Source organism: Genypterus blacodes, unplaced genomic scaffold, assembly GCF_046128005.1.
Source record: "Genypterus blacodes isolate CSIRO-AG114 ecotype Tasmania unplaced genomic scaffold, CSIRO-AGI_Gbla_v1 ptg000045l_1, whole genome shotgun sequence".
Lineage (NCBI taxonomy): Eukaryota > Metazoa > Chordata > Actinopteri > Ophidiiformes > Ophidiidae > Genypterus > Genypterus blacodes.
The window spans coordinates 3,067,721-3,090,779 of record NW_027466858.1 but is presented as its reverse complement, the minus strand read 5'-3'; the positions used below and the strand labels follow the sequence as shown (position 1 = coordinate 3,090,779).

At 47.6% G+C, this 23,059-nt stretch overlaps 3 protein-coding genes across 7 annotated transcripts; all 3 read right to left on the bottom strand.

The window, feature by feature from the left end:
• Positions 1-430: 430 nt before the first annotated feature.
• dhx37 (DEAH (Asp-Glu-Ala-His) box polypeptide 37) lies at positions 431-7,641 on the bottom strand. Of its 2 annotated transcripts, none has more exons than XM_076149538.1 (27): positions 7,544-7,641; positions 7,299-7,449; positions 7,047-7,216; positions 6,781-6,893; positions 6,316-6,685; positions 6,087-6,235; positions 5,865-5,957; positions 5,619-5,715; positions 5,415-5,528; positions 5,094-5,310; positions 4,827-4,919; positions 4,590-4,660; positions 4,361-4,493; positions 4,191-4,267; positions 3,777-4,009; positions 3,589-3,700; positions 3,388-3,494; positions 3,058-3,246; positions 2,664-2,788; positions 2,303-2,419; positions 2,032-2,204; positions 1,813-1,927; positions 1,558-1,695; positions 1,368-1,462; positions 974-1,047; positions 792-889; positions 431-688 (listed from the first exon to the last, which is right to left on the bottom strand). In XM_076149538.1, the coding sequence occupies exons 2-27, from the start codon at positions 7,402-7,404 to the stop codon at positions 612-614; spliced, it is 3,456 nt and encodes a 1,151-aa protein (XP_076005653.1). In that variant the 5' UTR covers positions 7,405-7,449; positions 7,544-7,641; the 3' UTR covers positions 431-611. The 2 variants fall into 2 exon arrangements, with proteins under 2 accessions (XP_076005653.1, XP_076005652.1); XM_076149537.1 differs by having other exon boundaries at positions 7,299-7,417.
• Positions 7,642-7,851: 210 nt separating this feature from the next.
• On the bottom strand, positions 7,852-9,940 carry gp1bb (glycoprotein Ib platelet subunit beta). Of its 4 annotated transcripts, none has more exons than XM_076149332.1 (2): positions 9,735-9,936; positions 7,852-9,008 (listed from the first exon to the last, which is right to left on the bottom strand). In XM_076149332.1, the coding sequence occupies exon 2, from the start codon at positions 8,965-8,967 to the stop codon at positions 8,338-8,340; it is 630 nt and encodes a 209-aa protein (XP_076005447.1). In that variant the 5' UTR covers positions 8,968-9,008; positions 9,735-9,936; the 3' UTR covers positions 7,852-8,337. The 4 variants fall into 4 exon arrangements, with proteins under 4 accessions (XP_076005447.1, XP_076005445.1, XP_076005449.1 ...); XM_076149330.1 differs by having other exon boundaries at positions 7,852-8,979; positions 9,735-9,934; XM_076149334.1 differs by having other exon boundaries at positions 9,858-9,932.
• A 329-nt stretch (positions 9,941-10,269) lies between these two features.
• septin5a (septin 5a) lies at positions 10,270-16,379 on the bottom strand. The gene is made up of 11 exons (XM_076149535.1): positions 15,931-16,379; positions 14,648-14,738; positions 14,431-14,517; positions 14,069-14,192; positions 13,712-13,846; positions 13,370-13,487; positions 13,164-13,265; positions 12,928-13,024; positions 12,659-12,794; positions 11,787-11,889; positions 10,270-11,639 (listed from the first exon to the last, which is right to left on the bottom strand). The coding sequence occupies exons 1-11, from the start codon at positions 16,003-16,005 to the stop codon at positions 11,577-11,579; spliced, it is 1,131 nt and encodes a 376-aa protein (XP_076005650.1). The 5' UTR covers positions 16,006-16,379; the 3' UTR covers positions 10,270-11,576.
• Positions 16,380-23,059: the final 6,680 nt, after the last annotated feature.

Here is a 23,059-nt window from a genome sequence, read left to right as displayed (position 1 = left end):
AGTTTGGGTTGAGAACAGTGTGAAAACTAGTTAGTTTGAGGACATTGGTGTTAATAACAAATGTGACACTGGTACGCAACACAGGAAGCAACATTTAAAGGAAAAATACCCTCTCTTGTCGTTCACGTGTTCACTGTTTGGCAGGCTTAACCAAGTCACACATCTGTTTAAGAGGAAGCAAACTGTGCCACTAAAATCGTACCTGTAACAATGACGATAATATGATAAAGCATAAGGCGTTTCAAAATAATTTCGCGATATCCTTATAACTGCATCATCCCGCAGATTGCAATTTGGACAAACATTAGAGAAGAAACAGCGCCACTTGGCGGCCTTTTGGGGTTAATACCATAATAATGACTTGCCCTCGAGCAGTGCTTTCATCAAGTTTTCATCTGTTGATATACTGTATAAATAAACCACACACTGGTCAGAGGCAGAGTTTTATGAGTCTTATGAAGACCAAATCAGACATCTGACAACACACCACAAGTTAAAACAGTATAGGAAATTTACAAAATAGAGGACAGTTAAAAAAGATGCTGTTATGGTGATCTGTAGGTTCAGGTAGGTTTTTGTAGTTTGTGATGCTGGCTTCAGGTTAAGTTCTCTCATAAAGGAGGCCAGCTTTTGGCCACATCCTGGTGCATGGCTTCAGGTAGCCACTGGCAGTATGCAGACAACAGGACTATATGGGGAGAGAAACATATGAGAAGGGAACTGGGTTAGATGAGAACAGGAATTAATCCAATAGACTTGGATGAGTCATGCCAAGGGAAATAAACGCTCACATTTCTCATTCTTCTTCCAGGCGGAGAGGAGCGCGTCTCTGCACTCCACTTTGCTTGACACCAGTGCTCCCAGTATAGCCTCTGTTCGGGACTGCAGTCTGGAAGAACACATGCACCTCTGTCAGAAAAACGTTGAGCGTTACAGAGGCGAGGGCAGGATGTGAGGCAGAGGGGCGACTTACTTAGCCCATGACTTCAGCATGATACTGGGGTTTGAAAGAAGGTGGCTTGTGTGTTTCTTCAGCTTAGGGCAGACCTGCAAAAGAGACAAAGAATACAACTCAATGCACAAAATAAGACCTGATTAGAGCTGCAAGGTTCAGTCAGGTTAAACCTCATTGTTCCTGTTTTTGTCTCTAGTCTTAATCCAGATTTCTATTTTCTGTCTTAGTCTTAAATGTATTGCATTGGGCCTTGCAAACTAGAACATCTTTGGTGATAGTTCTGAGTTCAACACAACAGGCATGAATCCAAAACAAGTTATGGAATAGCAGACACATTTGTTGATTGATTGATGGTATTTTCATTACAGCTGATTGTTTTTAAAGCTCCCGGTAACAGAGGCTGCTGCAGTACCTGTCCCTCCAGCAGGAACCTGGCAAACAGTTTGTAGCGTTCCAGGCCATCAGGGAAAGGCATCTCCACCGCAGGAAGCTGCCAACCCACACGGACTGAGGAGAGAGGAGCAGGACGTTACAGTAAATACACGGTGACAGACACCTTCTCAGTGAGAAACAGCTATGGACCTTAGCTGGGATGAACTTACAGAAGGTGCTGGGCCGGTGACATCGGACCGAGCCCGTGGAGGAACAAAGCCACGGCGGCGGCGAATCCAGAGGAGAGCCGAAATGACAATACTGGGGCAGAAGCTGTGGGACCCAGTCTGCCTCTACTGCTGACACACCTGACAGAAGCAAGAAGACAACATTTGCAGATGGTTCAGACTAATCTAAAATGAACCAAACTAAATATTCAGTCGTTAATCAAAGGAGCCCCTGATTTATTTCTCTTCTTTGTTTACCTCTCATATACATCTTGCTGGTCTCTGTGATCTCCTGGTAGACAAGAAACTCAGGCAGTGTTTTGAACAGTGCAGAGGACGGGTGAATGAACACCGGTTCATCCAGGAGAGGCGTCTGTGGACACAAAGAGCTGAAGGTGAGGAGGCGAGGCGAGGCGAGGCAGAGTGACAGGATGCTCCTCCACATCACACTGCACCGCCCCCCCTCTAACAACTTGCCTTGTATCCGTTCTTCCATTTTGGGTCGAGTAAGTCTTCTGCCTGAACGCGCCTCGCCAGATGGTCTCCAAGTCCGGCGAGCACAATCTGCCGCAAGCAAAGCACCTGAGTCGCTGTGGGCGGAGCCATCTTAGGGTTCACAAACACGCCCACCTCTGGACACACGGCGTTCACTGGGAGGAGAGAAGTCATTATTCTGTAGTGCATTTCTCATAGGATTTGCTACATTATCTGTGTGTGTTTGTGTGTGTGTGTGTGTGTGTGTGTGTACCTGCATTAGTCAGCTGTCCTCTGAGCCGCCTGATCTCCACCATGGCTTTATACCTCAGGCCATTTTCCTCACAGAACTTGGGTGTACAGCCAGCAAATTCACACGCCCCGACAGCACCTGCAGCCACACACACAGTTTAATACTTCTAACACACTGTATATGAAGTATACAACCTAACCTAAGGGCTGTATATTTATTCACAGCCATTCTAGAATGATACATGTCATCATTATAAGCCAATTTACTGTACATGTCAAACATTCATAAGCTGCTGCATGTGTGTTTTACTGAGTTTATACCCGATATTAGGATATGATTACAACAGGTGACTTCATACACGTGACCTCAGCCCCCGGCTTACCCAGCAGGACCATGAGGTCTCCCAGCAGGAGGGAGGCTCCCTGCCCGGCCCACAGCCTCCTCATCTGGGTCAGCCGAGCCCGACGCTGAGTCATCTTGGAGCTCTCGTCCTCGGTGCCTGCAGGTCTGAAGGGAAACAACATGTGTGTTAATACTCAAACTATGAAAATAAACATAATAAACATGAAGAACATGAAGCATGAGGGCAGTAATGTACATCTGCACGACCCTCCACTTAGGTGCATCCATGCATTTTTGTCAAGTGTGTGTGGGCACGAGGGTGAACACACTCTGCACATTTATGCTAAAGTGAAGCATCAATAGCTTCATCCTCAAACAAGACCATGAATCCTTTACTTTTTCTTTCCCCACACTCATCAAACACGTGACCTCACCTGTCGTAGTCTTCGAAGATCTCCCGCACCGTCATGGCCGCCACCACAGCGATGACGTAAGGCAGACAGTCCTGCTGCTTCCCGAGCGCCAGCATTTTAGCGTAGCGCGGTGCCACGGGGAACGAAGCCATGGCTCTGCCCAGGGGGGTGACGGGACAACTCAGCCTGGCTCGCTCCATCTCCTTCACACTGAAGATCACAACAGGGCGATTAGACCAGAGGACATGAGGAATGACACTAAATGAGGCCTCACATGGCTCCATAGAGAACCTGAACCTCTCTCATGATGTTTTTGGTGATGGATTGAGAGGTGTTGATGAAGACAGTTACCTCCCAGTGCGAGGTGGCTCCTCCAGTGCTCCCAGTGAGACCAACAGCTGCTCTGCTGCCACCAGAGCCTCAGCAGAGGGACAGGTGGGGAAGGGGAAGTTCACCACCTGCACACAAGCAAACACGAAGGCATGGCAGATGTGTTTATGGAACATTCATTTCATCCACAGATCTGCTGCCGAGTCTGGATCGTGTCTTGACCTTGTCTATGTTGAGATCCTTCATCTGCAGCACCAGGTCCTCTACGGGCCGGCGGGTGATCTCCGCCTCGGAGAACGGACTGAAGTCGCCGAACACAGCGGACGAGTATAACCTGCAGGAGGGCGAAGCAGAGAACATGTAACGACTCCCCGAGCACCAGAGGAAGCTGGAGAGAACGACGCCCTCACCTGTAGCAGTGTCCCGGCTCCGTTCGTCCGGCCCTGCCTGCCCTCTGATTGGCTGAGGCCTGGGACGTCCACGAGACCTTGAAGGACGACACCCCGGTCACGCGATCATAGTAACGCTTCTTTACCCGACCGCAGTCGATCACGTACTTGATGCCGGGGATGGTCAGAGACGTCTCGGCCACGTTGGTGGCGACCACACACAGGCGAGTGCCGGGCGGGGGGGGCCTGAACACCTACAGGTGGGTTACATCAATGCAAAGGTCAACGCAAGGGTCAGGAGGAGCAGAATCCATATTAGAGGCTCCAGAATGTACACAAATTATTTCATATTTTGTTAACTGAACAAATTACAGCTCAAACAGCCACGGACCATCATCTTCATCTGTTTGTGTACTGACATGCTCTGGATCTCACCTTGGCCTGCTGCTCTGGGGCCAACAGGGAGTACAGAGGAAGGACGAAGAGAGGATTGGACGGGTCGGCCTTCACCTCTGCAGACACAGAACACACAGCAGAGCTCAGATAAACGCTCGTCTGAAATATACACACAAGGTTTAGAAGAATTGATCTCAGGTTTATCTCACCAGCGGCAGGATCATCTCCAAGGTCCACATCTGAGCCTTCGTATTCTTCCTCTCCTATCCCTGCCTGCCTGTCCTCATCCCCTTCGTCCACTGGCAAGGCAGAGTAGTTGTCCAGGTCTATACGGGGCAGCGGCTGAGGCAGAGTGGAGAGGATGCACGTTAAACACGTTACACAGGAGGAAACAGTCACGTGTGCTGAGACCTTTGGGGTCATTTCACACAAACATACCACAGACTTCTTCTGTTTGGACTTCTTAAACTTCCTCATGGCCTCTGATGTGTCTGCGTCCTCTTCATCACCTGAAGACAGAGAGGAATAAACAAAAATTCTACTCAGACCACTTTTTAAGAAATGTAAAGCTGTTGAGTTTGTGTGTGTGTGTGTGTGTGTGTGTGTGTGTGTGTGTGTGTGTGTGTGTGTGTGTGTGTGTGTGTGTGTGTGTGTGTGTGTGTATGATACACTCACCGGTGTTTGTTTTCCTATAGGGGAAAGCGTTCCTTAGTTTCCTGCACAGAGTGTGAACCTCAGCCTGACCGGTCAGGAAAACCAGGATTCCACCTAAAAGGACAGAGACATGGAGACTGTGGGACAGAGTGCTGGAGAGGACAGACAGACAGCTGGAGTGGACAGACAGACAGCTGGAGGGGACAGACAGACTGCTGGAGTGGACAGACAGACTGCTGGTGTGGACAGACGGAGCGACTGTGAGCTCTGCTGGACTCGTTCCTGTACCTGGAGGCAGCATGCGGTGGATCTTGCAGGTCTTTTGGAAGATCTCTCCGGTGTAATCCTCCAGAGGGGTGCGCTTGTTGAAATGGATCGTGACGGGAAACTGCCGGGCGTCCACTTTAACCACGGGCGGGGGCGAGCGAAACAGCTTCCTGTTATCTGTGAAGTCCTCCACCCGCAGAGTGGCCGACATGACCAGCAGCTTCATGGGCAAACCTTTCTGTGGGCGCCAGAGGGGAAACATCAGGTTAGAGACATGAAGGTCCTGAGACGAGGCGGCGTGAAGGTTTAACAGTGAGACGTCCTCAAGCTTCAGACTCATACTTTGTTTCTGAGCGGGACGATGCGAGACAGCAGACCGATGAGGATGTCTGTGTACACACTCCGCTCGTGAGCCTCGTCTATGATGATAGCACTGTACGTCTGCAGCAGGAAGTCCTACAGGTCAGGAGAGACGGGGTGAGACCTCAATACGGGAACATACGAGTGTGTATGTGTGTGTGTGTGTGGGGGCAATAGAACAGATACCCTCTGGATCTCCTTCAGCAGAACGCCGTCAGTCATGAACTTGATCTTGGTGTCGCTCGTCACATTCCCCTCATATCGAATCTGATACGACACCTCCCTGATGAACACACACACACACACACACACACACACACATACACACACACACACACACACACACACACACACACAAAATTGATAAAAAAAAAATTTTAAAGAAGGAGTTGTCTCCGGGATTTGTTGTCTCCATGAGTGACATGCTGTTACCGTGGAGACAGGTTCATCTCCTTGGCCACTCGTTGGGACATGCTGACAGCTGCCACTCTCCTCGGCTCTGTGATTCCGATGATCCCACTGCCACTGGAGAACAAAACCAACACAGACCGAGAGAGAGAGGAGGTTCATCACACAGATATGAAGACGCTGTGGTTCAGGTACTGCAGGAGCATGGAGGGCCTAAAGCGGAGGTAAAGGTTCTGCTGTTCCCACCTGGCGTATCCGGCTTCATACAGGAACTGAGGCACTTGTGTGGTCTTTCCACTTCCTGTCTCTCCACAGATGATGACGCTGGGATTCTCTCTGACGGCCTCCATGATGACCTGCTCCTCCGACAGCACCGGCAGCTTCAGTCGAGCCTCCTGCAGGACGGGAGATGCTTACAGTAAACAGGAAACAGAAACTCTGCGGTGTGGAAGGAAGCAGGTCTCCGTGCACGCACCTGTATCTCTGGTAATCTGTCCACAGGGATGAAGATGGCGGGCTGGGACGGCGTTTTGCTCGGCGCACCGTTCTGATGCGATTCCTTCTTCTCCTTCTCTCCTTCTGGCTCTTCCTTCACTTCCTGTTTGTTCTCTGTCTCCTTGCAGGGAGCAGACATCTCCTTAGCTTCCATCTCTGCGGCTTCGCCTTCATTCACCTCACTGTCAGCTTCATCAGAGGACGTATCTATATCGCTACTTTCCTCTCCCTTTCCATCTTCCTCTTCTTCGTCTTCCTCCTCCTCTTCCTTCCATTTCCTTTTCCTGTTGGCTCCACTCAGGCTGCTGATCTTGGGCGCCGAGCCTTCATCTGTAACTTCATCGGGTGTCCTGGCAAAACAACAAAGCAACCAATCACACTGCTTCTCTCATACTCTGAGTTTACCTCATCTTACACGTGTGTGCGTGTGTGTGTGTGTACTCACTGTTTGCTCTGGTAAAGCTTGTCTCCTGTGCCCAATCTGGATGTGGTGTACAGCAGCTTCAGTTCAGACTCAGGAAGCTGCACCTCAGCCAGTTTGGTCAGAATGTCTGCTCTCTGAACCGGACAGAGACGAGACGATAACACAAAGGCAACAGATACAGAGAGAGAGAAACATCAACACTGGGACATATAGAGCTTTTCTTTCCATTTAAAGGGTCAAACCGTCTTTCGCATCACGTCCCCCCCTGACCCCTGACCTCCGCCTACCTGAGCCTTCTTCTCTTTGCGCTCGATGACCTTCTGCAGCTCTCTCCTCTGCTTCTTGGTGAGGGGTTTCTTGTTGGACGCGGGGGTCACAGCAGCCTTCTTCTTCTTGGCTTTGTTGGCAGGCAGGACAAGGGCGTTGCTCTCATCCACACCCTTCAGTCTGCCTCCATCTGGTGAAGGAAACATCAGGAGCATCAGAGGAGCCAGAGAGGAGGACAAACACAGCGACCAGCACTTCGTCTCTGCTTTTACCTCCAAGTTCCACCAGAACATCTGTCTTTCCCTCCGCTGCTGCTGCTGCGGGTTCAGACTCGTTTTGTCTCCCCTTCCAGTTGTGTTTCTTCCTCAGTCTGCCCATCTTCTACTGAACTCTGATGATTTAAATTACACATGAGGAAAACATCTGAAATACGAACATTGACGTAGCTCCAAATCATTAGTAAGTAAACGTCACTCAAACAATAGAATGCGGCGTCAAAGCGTTATACAATACAAACCTTTTTATTTTAACGCAGCAAACAAAAGCATTTGAAATTTGAATGTTTACAGCGCAGCGCAGTCCTCACGTGTAAACATGCGCGAGTCCGTCGGATAAAACGGTCCGTTACTGAAACATGAGTGTGGCAGAAGAGTTCCGCTTCGTCATCTGATTTTTGACACAGGGAGGATTATTTGTCGCAAAAGTTATAAATCATGTTTAACATTATAAATAGTTTTATGAAAAAGAGAAGAACGCAAATATGTTTCTGTCTTAAATAACTCAGCCATCACACACATTATTCACTCTGACGTCATGATGTTTAATAGAATATCTTTATTAATGACATGGTCCAAAATATAACTGTTTGGTAAAAAAACAAATCCACAAAATATGGACATAAAATGTAATCAAATTCTGAGTATTTTAAACATTTTCTCTGCTGTTTTAATGGTCGAAATACAGTTGGCACTAATTAAAAAAACATTCTGCAATATTTGTGTTCAAACAAACAAAACACAAGTACAATTTTGTGGGAAATATTCAAAAGGAATAATAATTAAAAACAGTGCGCATTAAATGTCAAACTAAAACATTACAACATTAAAATGCAGTTAGTGAGATACAGTGGGATTCGAAGAACAAAGGCCTCATATCAACACATGAAGTGCAATTTCAAAGCTACTGCCGAATAAAGAAAAATGGTTGACCTCATTTCTTCATTTATTCAATCACTGAGATAGATGGCAATAGTATTTAGGTTATATAAGTGATTTAGAAAATAAGAGCATTGTATTGTAAGAGCATGTAATCTCACATGCTGCTGTCCTTTAAAGGTGCATACTCATTCTCAGCGAAACCCTCCCCAGCTGTGAAGCTCTCCTCCTTGGTTCTCCTCGCCTCCTTGGACATCCTCTCATATCTCCGTAAGAACATGATGACGACCGCCAGCAGCGCTCCCTGCACCGCCACGAACACAAACAGGCAAACCTGTGAGACCAGAGCCAGGTCACAGTACCAGTAGTGGCAGGAACCCAGGACCTCCTCCTCTGTTAGATACACCACCAGCCTCCCTCTCAGGCTGGGAGGGGAGCTGCAGTTGACACCGAGGTGCGACGGGTGGCCGGCAGGCTGGCGGAGCAGCCAGGCCCGCAAGTACAGAACCCCACAGTCGCACACCCATGGGTTGTTGTGGAGGGAGACGGAGCTGAGCGAGGTCAGAGTGTCCAGAAGCCCGTTAGGAAGAGAGGTCAGCAGGTTGCTATGGAGCTGGAGCTCAGTGGTGGAGGCTGGGAAATGGGTGGAGAGGGAGGAGGAGGTGAGAGCCCTCTGACTGCAGTTCACCTGACTGCCATGGCAGGAGCAAGAATGGGGGCACACTGATGACGCTTGACCTCTGACCTCGAATGAGAGGAGTAGACACGCCAGCAGAAACCAACTCATTGCTACCAGTTGCTGAGGAGAGGAGAGGAGAGGAAGAGAGACTTATGGCAGGAAGACAGGAAACCACAGGCAAAAGAAGAATGAATATGATAGGCAAAGAAATGATAAACACATAAATTCCATTTGCTGTATTTTCTGTCAACATCTATTCTGAATTTCTGAAATGATGAAGTATGAAGTAACGATCACAGACTTTTAAGTGTTATAGTGTTTTCCTCTGAACATACAAATGTTGAATATGAACACACACTTTCATCCAGATATAAACACTGTGTGACCTGCACTGTGGTGTGTGTGTGTGTTATTGGCTTAGGACATCATGCTTCAATACGTCATGAATGATATAAATACATTAATAATATTTATACATACATACTATGTATAAATGTAAAGATATCATTTAACAAACATTATGGATTAAACTGCCATGTATAAAATATTTCAGAATAAAACTCATTCATATAAATGTAACGTTCCATAACTGTCACACACGTCTGCTCTGATAAATGTCCACAGTTTCTGCTTAGTTCGGTCTTTTTAAAACTTACACAACGTCTCTCTCACACTTTTAATCAGAGTTTTTCAGCTCTGGGGTCTTGACTACAAGTGAGGCCTCTTGATAAGCAAACAAAGTCGTGGGAGAATAACCAGACGTAGTTTCATAGGAAAAGAGTCGTTTTTGTCAATAATATATCATAGTATATGTAATGTATGGTCGTTACATTAAAATATAGTATAGCACAAACTTATTTAAGTCCAATTCTCACCAGAACTCCACAGTCTTGATCGTAATTGATGGAGGTGAAAAATTGAGATCAATAACTGAAAATATAAGTTCCAGAATCCCAGTTTAGAAGCATCAGAATCCTAGTTTGAGGAGAGAAATGTACCTTCAGCGTCGTCTTCAATGGAGCGATGCCAGCCAAGTGTTTGTGTCTCTCTGAGTGGGTGAGTGTGTATGTGTGTGTGTGTGTGAGATGACAGCTGGTATATGGTGATAAAGACCACAGTGGAAGGCAGACACACACATGTGCGCAAAGGGGCGAGAAGACGACGAGTGGCGGCAGCGCAGAGGAAGAATGTTCGGAGGTGATAAATGTCACCAATCAGCACTTCATGTTCCGGCAGCCGCTGTGCTGCTCTGCTGGCTTCACCACCAGGAAGAGACAGAGGAAGCTGGGCACCGTTTCCTGGGACACTCGCTAGTACGCATACCACTGCCAAGGCCGAACAAGTCAATAGTCTTGTTCTAAAACTGGATTTTAACAAATTATGGGATAAATGAATCATAGTCGCTCTGAATCAAGTCTGTTTAATGTCACACTTTACAGACAGAGATCACAGCCTTCAGGAAAAATAGGTACTGATACTGAACCTCGACCTCAGAGGAGTCTGAACACACACACACACACACACACAGACACACAGACACACACACATTCATTCTAACTTACACATTAAATAAACATTTGTGAAAAAAAAGGAATTTTGTTTATTATTTACTCCTAAAAGAAGTCTTTTCTTAAACACAAGATGACTTAAACCTACAGTATTCATCAGAAATGACTGCCACTATCTTCAAGTAACACAAATTACAACAGATCACTGGATTACTTAAGAAAATAAGACTTTTAGGACTGAAATACAGACAAAATGACGCGAGAAGGCGGTTTGCAGTTTGTGTGTTACGTCCACACAACTCACATCCAGAGAGAGAAATGAAAACAGAGGCATGGACACAGCATTAGTGAACTATTTTTACCATCCTGTGGTGGTAACAAGGCATAGGTCAAAGGTCATGACGCATTTCATAACAAGCACAGGATATCGTCGTATGAAGCAGTAAAAATGAGCTCCCGCCCGGCGGCGGCGATGCGAGCAGATGTGAGGGGCAGCGGCGTGCTTGCACATGCGCCGCCAGCTGCACAGAACCTCATCACGTCTGTCAGAGGCCGTCCAGTCAGTCAGGCGGCCATAAGTGCATTTACAACTGAGCCAGCAAATATCAAAATGCTGGAGGAGGAGATTAAGACTTCCCATAAGTAAAAACGTTTATCATCACAAATAAAAAATAAAAAAGACAAAGTAAAGTCACTCTGGATGTTTGATGGGCGGACACTGGCCAATATCAAAGAACAGAGAGTCACACAAACAAGCATACGCACGCGCGCACACACACACACACACACACACACACACAAGCACACAAACACATAATATAAAACAACATTATCCATGTTCAAATCTAAATGTCAGCAACAAAGCTTAACTGCTTTACAAAACGTTTTGCTGCACACAGATTCATACCCTGACAGAATATCCAAAGAGTTTAGCATCGCATTTATAAATTAGATACACTGAGAAGTAACTTAAATTATGCATTTATATTATATATGTTAAGACTGTTAACAACAGCGAGGAGAGGCTCAAAGTGGGCGAACGGATAGTTGAGAAAAATATCCTCTGACAAACTATACAAAGCACCAAACTGAAGGTAAATGTACAGCCGGAGTTCCACTAACACATTGTGATGTCAGCATGTGCTGCTTTTAATGACTGAAGGTCTGCTTGTAGTTCAGGGGAGAGACAGCAGGAGGCGCCGCAGCCACTCACTGCTCTTTGTCATGCATCTGCTGCTGCATCTTATTCAGCATCTCCTGCATCCTCTTCAGCTGCACACAGAGGAAAGGGACAGTGTTTAACACACACACACACACACACACACACACAGGAGGTTAAGTGTTTACATGCAGGCTGGTATCCTGGACGCTGTGGCCTTTACATGTGTGTGTGTGTGTTACATGTTGTGATGCTCATACCTCCTCGTCTTTCATCTTGATTAGCTTCTCCGTCTCCACGTCTGGCGTGGACAGAGGCAGGATGGGGATGGGACTCTCCATACGGTTATCCTGAGCCAGTTTACTGGGAGAGGAAGAGAAGAAGAAGAAGTGAAGCCATCAAATCTGAACTGACATCAGGCAGACGTCAGCTGTTCACCCTGATGTTTACAAAACATTCAACCTCTCATATATGACAGCTCTCACACACACACACACACACACACACACACACACACGGTCATCTCCTGTATGCACTGAGCCCCCCCCCCCCCCCCCCCCCCCCTCCACACACACACACAAACACACTGCTGCTGATGGCCAGACTATTTTGTCACACACACACTCACACTCACACACACACACACACACACACACACACTCACACACACACACACACAAACACACACACACACACACACACACACACACACACACACAAACACACACACACACACACACACACACACACACACACACACACACACACACACACACACCCGGTCATCTCCTGTATGCACTGAGCCCCCACACACACACACACACAAACACACACACACAAACACACAAACACGCACACACACACACACACTGCTGCTGATGGCCAGACTATTTTGACATACACACACACACACACGCACGCACGCACGCACACACACACACACACCCAGACACACACACACACACACACACACACACACACACACACACACACTGCTGCTGATGGCCAGACTATTTTGACACACACACACACACACACGCACGCACGCACGCACGCACGCACACACACACACACACACACACACACACACACACACACACACACACACACACACACACACACACACACTCACCTGGTCATCTCCTGTATGCACTGAGCTCTGTAGTTCTCATAGTGAACGTCACAGGTCACGTCTTTCAGGTCGTGCATGTGAGAGCGGATCAGCATGTTCCTCAGCTTCACAAAGTCACAGTGTGACTGATTTTCCACTGAGGAAACAAAACAAGGGAGACAAATGAACAGTGTGTGTTTGTGTTTGTGTGTGTGTGTGAGGTGGTGACACGCTGGGCTGCTCCTTCATTTGCAGACTGGTTGATCAGAGTTTGAGTTTGCTGCACGCACCTTCAACGATTCCCCAGGGGTAGAGCCGACCTCTGACCCTCTGTCCCCGAGCCTCCACCACCGTGTTACTGCCTATCACTGCAAACGGGGTGCACTCCTACACACACACACACACACACACACACACAGGGTCAAAATGCTGCAGGGACACAACAGGTGCTGCAGTGATTTGAATTGTTACTGACTCATCACTGAATCGATTGTTTGTATCTGACTCCTGCACTGCTCAGACTCACCTTCAGCTCTTTGTCAAGCTGCTTGAACTCTTCGTCTTCATCAGAGTCACACTCGGGGAACTGGTACACTTTAATGCCAAACTTGTCAATCTCCTCTCTTATCTGCAGACACACACACACCCGCACAGATGAGTCATTGCGTTGACACTGAGCCAACCTGCTCCCCTGTGGAGTCGTGGAGCGGCGGCGGCAGCGGCGACACTCACTCTGTCTTTGAGCTTCTTGATCTCGTTGGGCGTGAGACAGTCGGCTTTGGCAATCAGCGGAATGATGTTCACCTTTTCGTGCAGAGCCTTCATGAACTCCACATCCACTGGACGCAACCTGTGGAGCGAAACAGCATCAGAGTCTGTTTATAGATCTGTGTGTCGATGTAATGAGTGTGTACATTAATGTGGACGTTAGAGAGAAACCGTCTGGCAGATCTGTAACAATAACAGCTGTGTGTGACTCCACCTGGGCCTGTCTTCATTGTCAGGATGTGTTATTCCACCTAGTCATCAACTTACACACTGCATTCCTTTGTGTGTGTGTGTGTGTGTGCGTACCCGTGGCCAAATGGAGGTATGAAGTAGAGGCAGCAGTGGACTCGGTTGTCCTGGATGTTCTTTCTGTTTAGGCCGCTCTCGTCTCTGAAGTACTGCTCAAACTGCTGATCGATGTAGTCTGTGATCGGCTTCCAGCTATAGGACACACAAACACAGAGGTATACACACACACACACACACACACATAAACACGCACACCCACCACAGGTTACATTAGCAGGTCGAGCAGGAACAGAAAGTGTAAAGACTGCATGCAGGGTGAAAATTAGTGCTTTGCGTCCGCTGAGTGTGTGTGTGTGTGTGTGTGTGTGTGTGTGTGTGTGTGTGTGTGTGTGTGAGGAGACTCGGCGGGCTCACCACTCGTTGTTGTTGACGGCGTCTCCGAACCCCGGCGTGTCTACGATGGTCAGCTTCAGCTTGACTCCTTTCTCCTCGATGTCCACCGTGTGTTTGATGATCTCCACCGTCTGGTTGATTCGCTCTGTGAGGAGACAAAGTAGCCCTGATGACATCATGATGAGGATGATGACGATGAGGATGAAGAAGCACCTTCAAGGCTTCAATATTACAAATCTATCATGCAAGTTGAAATGACATGACATAAATACTGTGATCATCTATAGGTCGCTGAGCTCAGGATGTTCCCACCAACCAATCACTATTCAGTATTTAACATGCGATGTCATTGATAATCAAACAGACATGAGGCGAGCGCTCACCCTCAGCGTTTAGTAGCTTCCTGTCTTTGTAGAGGTCTGTGAGGAACAGACTGTTCACCAGAGTGGATTTACCCATACCAGACTCCCCTGCACACACACACACACACACACACACACACACACACACACACACACACACACAGGTTTGTTACTGTTTACATTTTCACAACACGCCTGTGACATGTAATCTGGGTCACAGAAGGGGAACATGTCTGACCTGCCACCATCAGGGTGAAGTCAAAGCCCTTCTTCACAGACTTCCTGTGGACCTGGTTGGGCAGAGTGGCAAACCCCACATACTGTTTCTCCTGTGACAGAGAAGAGGAAGAGGTAGAAGGAAGAGAAGAAGAAGAGGACAGAAGAGTTAAGAGTCTGTGAGTTTCACCAAGAATGCAAAGTATCAGCAGGCCTAAATGTGTGATCTTCCTCCCCCTCCTCATGTTGGTGTCCAAACTGAGGTTCCTGGTCTGTTTGTTTGACTGAGCAGCAGGTTTGAGTCGCTGTGATAATGTGGAAGGAACATGGAGGGAGACGTTTCCTGTGCGGTGACACATTTTCCACACGCAAAACTATAAAGCAGCTTGATGGTGTGATACATGAAAACAAACACAGAGGAGGTGAAGGCTCGACTGCTCACAGTGATCAGAGGTTCGGTCCTCATGTTGACAAACTGAAACTCTGGGAAAGTTTATGAAAATCAACAACATGTGCAACGTTTAACTCAGATTTCTAACTGTTCCACAAGATCTCTGCTTCTCTCTATCTTTCCCCCTCACTGTCACACACGCACACACACACACACACACTGAACCACAGGCTACCAGCCTCTGACTGTTTTACACAGTAGCTCTCAGTCTGGTTTGCTCTGCATCTGGCAAAATGTCATCGCTCCCTTCGCCTGACATGCACAGATATAAATACACACTGCAAGCCAGTTGGCCAAAGGCTGCCCGAGTGCAGCGAAGCGGCCATTCACACACAGACACACACACACACACACACCGCACAGAAGCTACACTGAATAACTGAAAAGCCCTTTCACACACATAAAGACAAACACAGTCAGGATCCTTATAAAGTGTCATAACTTGTCACCGGCATTTCCGACGGCCCCTGGGGTGAGAACTGTGTTAAAGAACTCATCCAACACACACACACACACACACACACACACACACACACACACACACACACACACACACAGACCACAGGCAGCACAGTCATTGCACTGAAAGATACAGAGCCTCGGAGCTTAAGAGAGAATGTGGGGAGATACTAATGAATCACTCACACACACACACACACACACATACATACACACACACTTAATGTGAATGTAAAAATCTGAGCAGTCACTATGACAACGTCTAACAAGAGCAAACACTGAAGACAACTGGAGCCCAAACAGAGTGATGCTGCCGGTGAGCCCACATGTGTGTGTGTGTGTGTGTGTGTTTGTATCTCTCTGTCACGTCTCCATGTTGTTTTCTCTGCCTTTACCTTCTGCCTGGCCGTCCTCACTCGTGGGCACAGCAGGCGTTCCACTAGTTTCTCCTGCAGCATGATGGCATCCATCCTCACCCACGCCGACACACACACACCAAAATAGCTTCAGTCTCCACAAACTGAAAAAAGGCCCCGCAGGGAAGGAGACCAAGCAGCCCGGAGTCACACAGAAAGCCTCGGGACCTTGGTGAAACTCCCCACAGCGACTCCAGCACACACCTCTTTCCTGTTTGTGTTCCTTAAATATGTGATCTCGTTCCTCCTCCTTTCCTTCTTTTGCTTCGCTTTCTGTTTTCCCCTCCCTCCCTTCTTTCTCTCTCTCTCTGTCTGTCCTCTCTGTCTGCCCTACAGCGGCTCGACACTCCCTGTTCAGACAGGTAGACAGGAATTCATACTGAGAGGGAGAGAGAGGGGGAGAGAGAGAGAGAGAGAGGGAAAGGGGGGAGAGAGAGAGAGAGAGAGAGGGAGAAGTGGCAATTTGAGGGAGGAAACAAGGGAGGGATGGAGGGGGGGGGAAGTGAAGGTCTAAAAGAAACTCATTCATTCAGCCTCTGTTCCCTCCCCCAGCTGTGCCAGCTGCAAACTAAAACTGTGCACCAGAGAGAGAGAGAGAGAGAGAGAGAGAGAGAGAGAGAGAGAGAGAGAGAGAGAGAGAGAGAGAGAGAGAGAGAGAGAGAGAGAGAGAAACATGGATGCTTGTTGACTTCAGCGTTAAAACAAAAAGAACCTGTTTGGACACGATAGGGTAACAAAGGCTCACAACAACAACACACACACACACACACACACACACACACACACACACACAAACTGCAAGCTCAGACTTGTGGAGAGACGTGATCAGCTAAATGAACCTGTTCATCCATACTGTTTGCACACGGTGTGTGTGTGTGTGTGTGTGTGTGGTGTGTGTGTGTGTGTGTGTGTGTGTGTGTGTGTGTAACAACAGGGATGAACAGGACGTCAGTTGCCATGTGGACGAGGTACATTTCATGGCAGAGGTTGGAGTCGATGGTTTCCAGATGTGTTGGTGGTGTGTGTTTAAGTGTGTGTGTGGGTGGGGGGGTGGGTGTGGCCTGCTCATATATGATGCGGGCAGCGGAATATTAAAGTCTTCTTTGAAATAAAAGAAGGGCAAACTTGTCGTTTTCTTGTTTTTGCTTTCTTCTCCTCCCCGAGCAGACAGGCGCGCCCTGGGCGATGCCACGTACAGACGGTACACTTCCATTCCACACCACAGGAGGGCGACACACCACTCAGCTCTGACAGAGAAGCTTCCTGGGCTGAGAGACAACCCTGCTCCTCTCAGCTCAGCAGCACTTTGGCCCTGCGCACCCACACAGGTGATGTTGATGAATCTGTTTGATCAGATGTCTGCTGAGGTGACCAAACGTAAACACAGCTGCCGGACGATCAACCACTGCCTGCAGACGCCCACACACACTCTTCAGTAGAAGTTTGATCAGCCTACAGACTGAAGTCCCCCACATCACCTGTGTGGGGGTGCTTTTTTTCTCCATATATCAAGTTGTGGTGAAGAGAATTCTCCTCAAAACTTTATAAAACTCTAAAATCACAACATGACAACAGTCAAAGTGAATGATCTTAACTGATACATGAAGGAAGGATGAACAGAGAGAAAGAAAGTGAGTGAAGGTTCATCTGAGTAGAAGAAATAAAAGAAGAAAAGAAGAAAGGGACAGATGTCTTCAGATGACATCACAATAGCCCCCCAGCTATACCCCCCCCCCCCTCTCTCTCAGTAACCAGCTGTCCCCTCCCCCTTAACACACACACACAAACACACAAATAGGCCCTTAACATCTGACTTACACTTAAGCTGCTGTTGTGAGACGATTTGTCGTGCTTGAGAAGAACGACTGAGCTGATGGACCTGCAGACCTTCAGAGCCACAGCACGGATTTATGTGAGGACTAAGGGCTCTGTGTGTGTGTGTGTGTGTGTGTGTGTGTGTGTGTGTGTGTGTGTGTGTGTGTGTGTGTGTGTGTGTGTGTGTGTGTGTGTGTGTGTGTGTCTGTGTGTGTGTCGAGTGTGTGTGTGTGTCGTACAGGCCTCCAGTAGCAGTGTGATCCAGATATCAGCGGGTACCAGTGGAGCTCTTTCCTCAGCTATACAATATTCTGACCTTCAAGTCCAGTGCCAGGGTACACACACACACACACACACACACATACACACACACACACACACACACACACAATGGCCCTTATTATTGTCCAGTGTGACAGCGACACCACCACTCAGACTTTAAAGCCAAAAACACACTGGAGGAGCACTAACTTGTTTAGCCGCTGACCTTTCTGAGTTCCAGTCGACATGAGGAACAGACGAATGTAACAAATCTTCCCATGACATCATTTTATGTGTGTATCGAAAATACACTTGGAAATGTTCACGCGTATGAACTTATTACTGAATCCGGAGCAGAGCCCAGTGGACTCTCACAGGGGGACTAATGGAGGATATAAGTGTTCCAGACCAGCTGACGCTTTCACACCATTAACCCTGAATGCATCCCATAATGCTTCACTGCTGCTGGGAAGGAAGGACGGACGGAGAGGGAGACAAGGGGGGAGAGGAGGGGAGGATAAGGATGGACCCTAACACCCTCTGACCGTGGGGATGTTGATTATTGGAGAAACTCACGGTGGGCCGGTGAGCAAGGCACTACATCATCTTCATCATCATCATCTTCATCATCATCACGCTCAAGCACAGAACAAACAAACACCAAATCCCTCACTCATCTCCCCAAAGCTTTATGGAGAGAATAAACAACTGAACTTTGAGCTGGAAGAGGCGGAGGCGTGTACATACACACACACACATGTAGAAACACACACGCTCCACCGGATCACAGGCATTACATGCATGTTTGCAGCATGACAAAATGATAATATCTGCAGGGCGGAAACTCCTGGAACACCTGAACTCATCACAAAGGCGCCAACAATCACACAGGAAGACACACACACACACACACACACACACAGACACACACACACACACACAAACACACACAAACACTGGTATGGAGGCGTGCAGTGCCAGACTTAATCCCACATGTCACTGAGGGATCACAGTGTTTATGATGTCATATGTTACTACTGTATGTTGTAAGTATAGTGTGTATGTCATTCTGCTCTATTACAGTGAATCAGCTGGTTTACTGTCACATGTGGAATCTACAGCATTTAATAACAAACCTTTAGCATGAGACTAAAGGAGTGAATTCTCATCCTGATTGAACAAATGGGAAATGGAAGTCAGTCAAATTCTTCAAGAAAGAAGAATTTAAAAATATGGAAACATATAGGTTGAATATGATAAAACTATAAACTCTACATGCAGGTTATATTTTCTTCTTTCTTCCCCTGTGAGGTTTATCACTTTTGTTTTACCTGATCCCACAATTTCAACTTCAACTGTGTCATTAAAGAAGAACAGATTCAGTTAAATGGAACAATGCACGTTTTTGAATGAACAAGAAGAACAGAAGTCTAACAGATGGATCAGATGGGTATGATGGCTTATTCTGTTCAGGATGATGCCAAACATTTCACAGTTTAAAAATAAATTCCAAGTGTTTCCCTCCTCTTCACAAGCTCTCCCTCTTCTCAGCATTGTTGGAGACTTTTCAGTTATTCCTGATCTTTTGTTAGGCATTCCAAACACTTTGGGACTCAGTTTCAGTCTTCATGGATCAGATCCCTGCTCCCCTTCAAACAATGCTACACATTCTCTGTTTACTTGAAGCCACAGGGGGCGTCAGTACTATGGAGACCCTCACACCCTCAGATTGGTCTCCAGTGAGGCAGGAGTCCATCTGTGGCACTGAGAGTGGGCGTGTCTTTAACCCTTTAATGCTCACATGAAGAAATAATTAGCAAAACTATTTATTCTCTTTTAAAAATCCTAGTAGCCATTGGAAACAACACATATTATTGTGTTTTAGAATTGATGATTATTATCAATCACTGATGAAGAATAAAAAATTCCAAATCCCCAAATCCCCAAATTCCAAAGATTCCAAAGATCCCAAAGTTATTATTAAAATTTGAAACATGCTCATGCTTTGCTGTTCCATATGTTCTCTGTAGCCACATACATCCACATATATGAGTTTATCAGTGAATATTACCCACAAACATGAGACTCCTGCTTGCTGAGTGCTAGCATGTAAACAGGAAGAGCACCACAGAGCCCCCTGGTGGACATTAGAATATAGCTTAAATTAAGTCAGTTTGCATACAGTCTGCGACACGTTAGGTGAACTGTGATCCACCAAAGGGACGAGAAATCCATTAAAGGGTTAAAACCAGTGAGAGTGTGAATGGTTGAGGGTGCTGAGTGTGGGGGATGGGTGGGTGGGTGGGATGGGTGGGGTTAGAGGGGGTGGGGTAGTGGCGTGGTTGAAAGCATCTGAAATGAAGCACACGTGCAGCAAAAGCATCCGACACAACATCTGTCACTCTGTCCGTCTCTCCAGGGACGAATCAGCCTCATTAACACGACGGCTGACCTGTTTCCTCTCCACTCTGACACCACGGCCATGAGGCTCAGAGCGCAGACGTGAATTTGTCAATGAACCTGCATCTCCTCTCCATCACAGACCACCAGTCTGTGACCATCAGTGCGGTCCAACCTGCCTCATCTGGTCCATCTCACCTGATGATGCAGCAGTCAGATGTGGGGTAAGCACATTTGTCTGGCTGCATTGCGTTCTGGTCTGCAGGATTTTGTTCATTTATTCATTTCTTCTCCCTTGTTGCTGTAAAATTGGAAAATTAGGCTGAATTCTTTTCTTTTCTGTCTTTTTTTGAATTCTGTCAGCAATGTTTCATGTTTTCCAAGAACGTAGCAGCACTGGAAATATGTCAAAGGCACATTTAGCGTCTCCATGTCTCAGGTTACCATGGTGACTGTGCTATTGACATCCTTCATCGGTTGTGAGCGTTCAGGGCTGCAGTGAACACACACACCAGCAAACTTCCATTCACATGTAACAGTCACCTTACAGACTGTGGCTCAGTCAGACGGTCAGACTCTTTAGCAACAAAGAAGGGATGAAATTGGATTTAAACTGTTGCCAAGCAACCTATAGAAAATAAAGTGCTTGGAACATTTTGATGATCTCAGGGGAAGGAGAAATAGAGAGATGGAGAGATGAAGAGAAGAAGGGAAGAGGCAGGCGTGATATAAAAAGATTGATCCTACACAGATTGCATGATTCTATCCTTTGGATCTCTCTCCTTCATGCTTTCCAACTCTCCCCCTCCTCCCCCACAGCCCGGCTGCTCCACAAAATGAAACCATTTCTCCAAAAAGCGCCCATCAGGGTCAGAAGCAGCAGAATAAGTGGGCGGTGAAGCCGAGCAGCAGCCAGCAGCAACAAACCCAGGAGGTGTTAATAACGCTGCTGCTACTGTAGTAACGTGTAGTAACGACCTCTGATCCCTGACAGGCCTGTGGGAGTGGGAGGGGACTGGCATGTGAGTGTTGTTAAAGGCTTTATTAAGGGCTTTATTAAGTGATTATAATGAATCAAGGCCCTGGTCTGTGAATCTATCATGTGGAACAGCAACAAACTTCCTTCTCTATCACACTGAGGCTTTTATTTTGGATATATTTCGCTATTTGTGCCTTAAAATCAATCCTCTGTCTCCATTTCTATACATTATACATTACATTCACAGTGTTTGTGCTCCAGTTCCCTCGTGCTCTCAAGCCTTACGACCAAATTCACTCAATCTGCTCACATCTACATTTCAAAGCACACATGCAAATGCTGCTCGGTCATCAGACACTGTGCCAGAGGCAGGAAGAGGAAGAGGAGGTGGAGGAGGAGGAGGAGGAGGAGGAGGAAGGCTCAGGGTCATCAGTGATGCGACCCCCCCTGCAGGCTCATGTGGCCTGTGTGTGCGTGTGTGTGCGTGTGTGTGTATGTGTGTGCATGTGTGTGTGTGTGTGTGTGTGTGTGTGTGTGTGCGCGCGTGTGCGTGTGTGTGTGTGTGTGTAATCTGAACAATGGTCAGGATGCTCCATTAAAGTAGCAGTCTGATAATCAGGTCAGCTCGTTATTCACGCCGCAGCGGAGCTCAGGCCTGCCGGAGGAGAGCAGGGGAGGATGCCGCCTCTGGTGCCTCGCTGCCCCGCCTGTGAAGGCACGACCGCCCGCAGAAACACAAAGAGCCGCGCACAGCCACAATAACAGCAAACATGGAGGGAATAAGAGCCGAATGTGGCTGCTGATGCTCGGACACAAAGGCTCCGTGTGCGACGCTTCCAGCAGCAGCTACAGCGTCAATAAGCGTGTGTGTGTGTGCGTGTGTGTGAGCGTGTGTGTGTGGGGGCTTACCTCCGCGCTGTCCTCTGCAGGCCGGAGGAGGAGGAAGAAGATGAGACCAGGCGCAGGTGCGGAGGATGCGGAGCAGAGCGACGCCCAGAGACACACAGAGAGACACAGAGATGAAGCGGTCAGTGCTCTTCCTCACTCACACTCCTCACATCATGTCGGAGGAGGATGGAGCTCTCACCTGTTTTCACTGGGATCCGGCTCTTGTACGTCCTGATGTTGCTCGTCATGTCGGCCACTCTCCTCCGTCGTGGTTCAGAGACAGACAGCGGCCTCTCTCCGCCTGCTCACCCCGTACACACACACGCACACACACGCACAAACGCGCACACACAGAGGCAGCAGGGGGACCGGGGCTCAGCTGACAGCTCAGAGCCCCGCCCTCTCCTCACCGCTCAGCCAATCAGACCGCAGAAACAGAAACCAGCTTCATTCAGAGGCAAACCCGCCTCAGAAATGAGTTATAAGGCTTTTTATTTACATTTACCTCTCAGTCTGCATGAACTCTGACAAATGTTTACTATTTAAAATATTACACCGATTATTACACGTTAAAAAATACAAACTTAACTCCAATCTATCTACCTATGGAACACGCAGCTCCTCCAGCTCACCTCCTGGCTTTACACACCGGAATGTGTACATCAGCGTCCCCTGGTGGTAAACCGCGGCACAGCGAATCAAAACAACAAACCTATATTTACATGTTAAAGAGATATTGTCCAATTTTCTTTGTTGAGCTTTTAA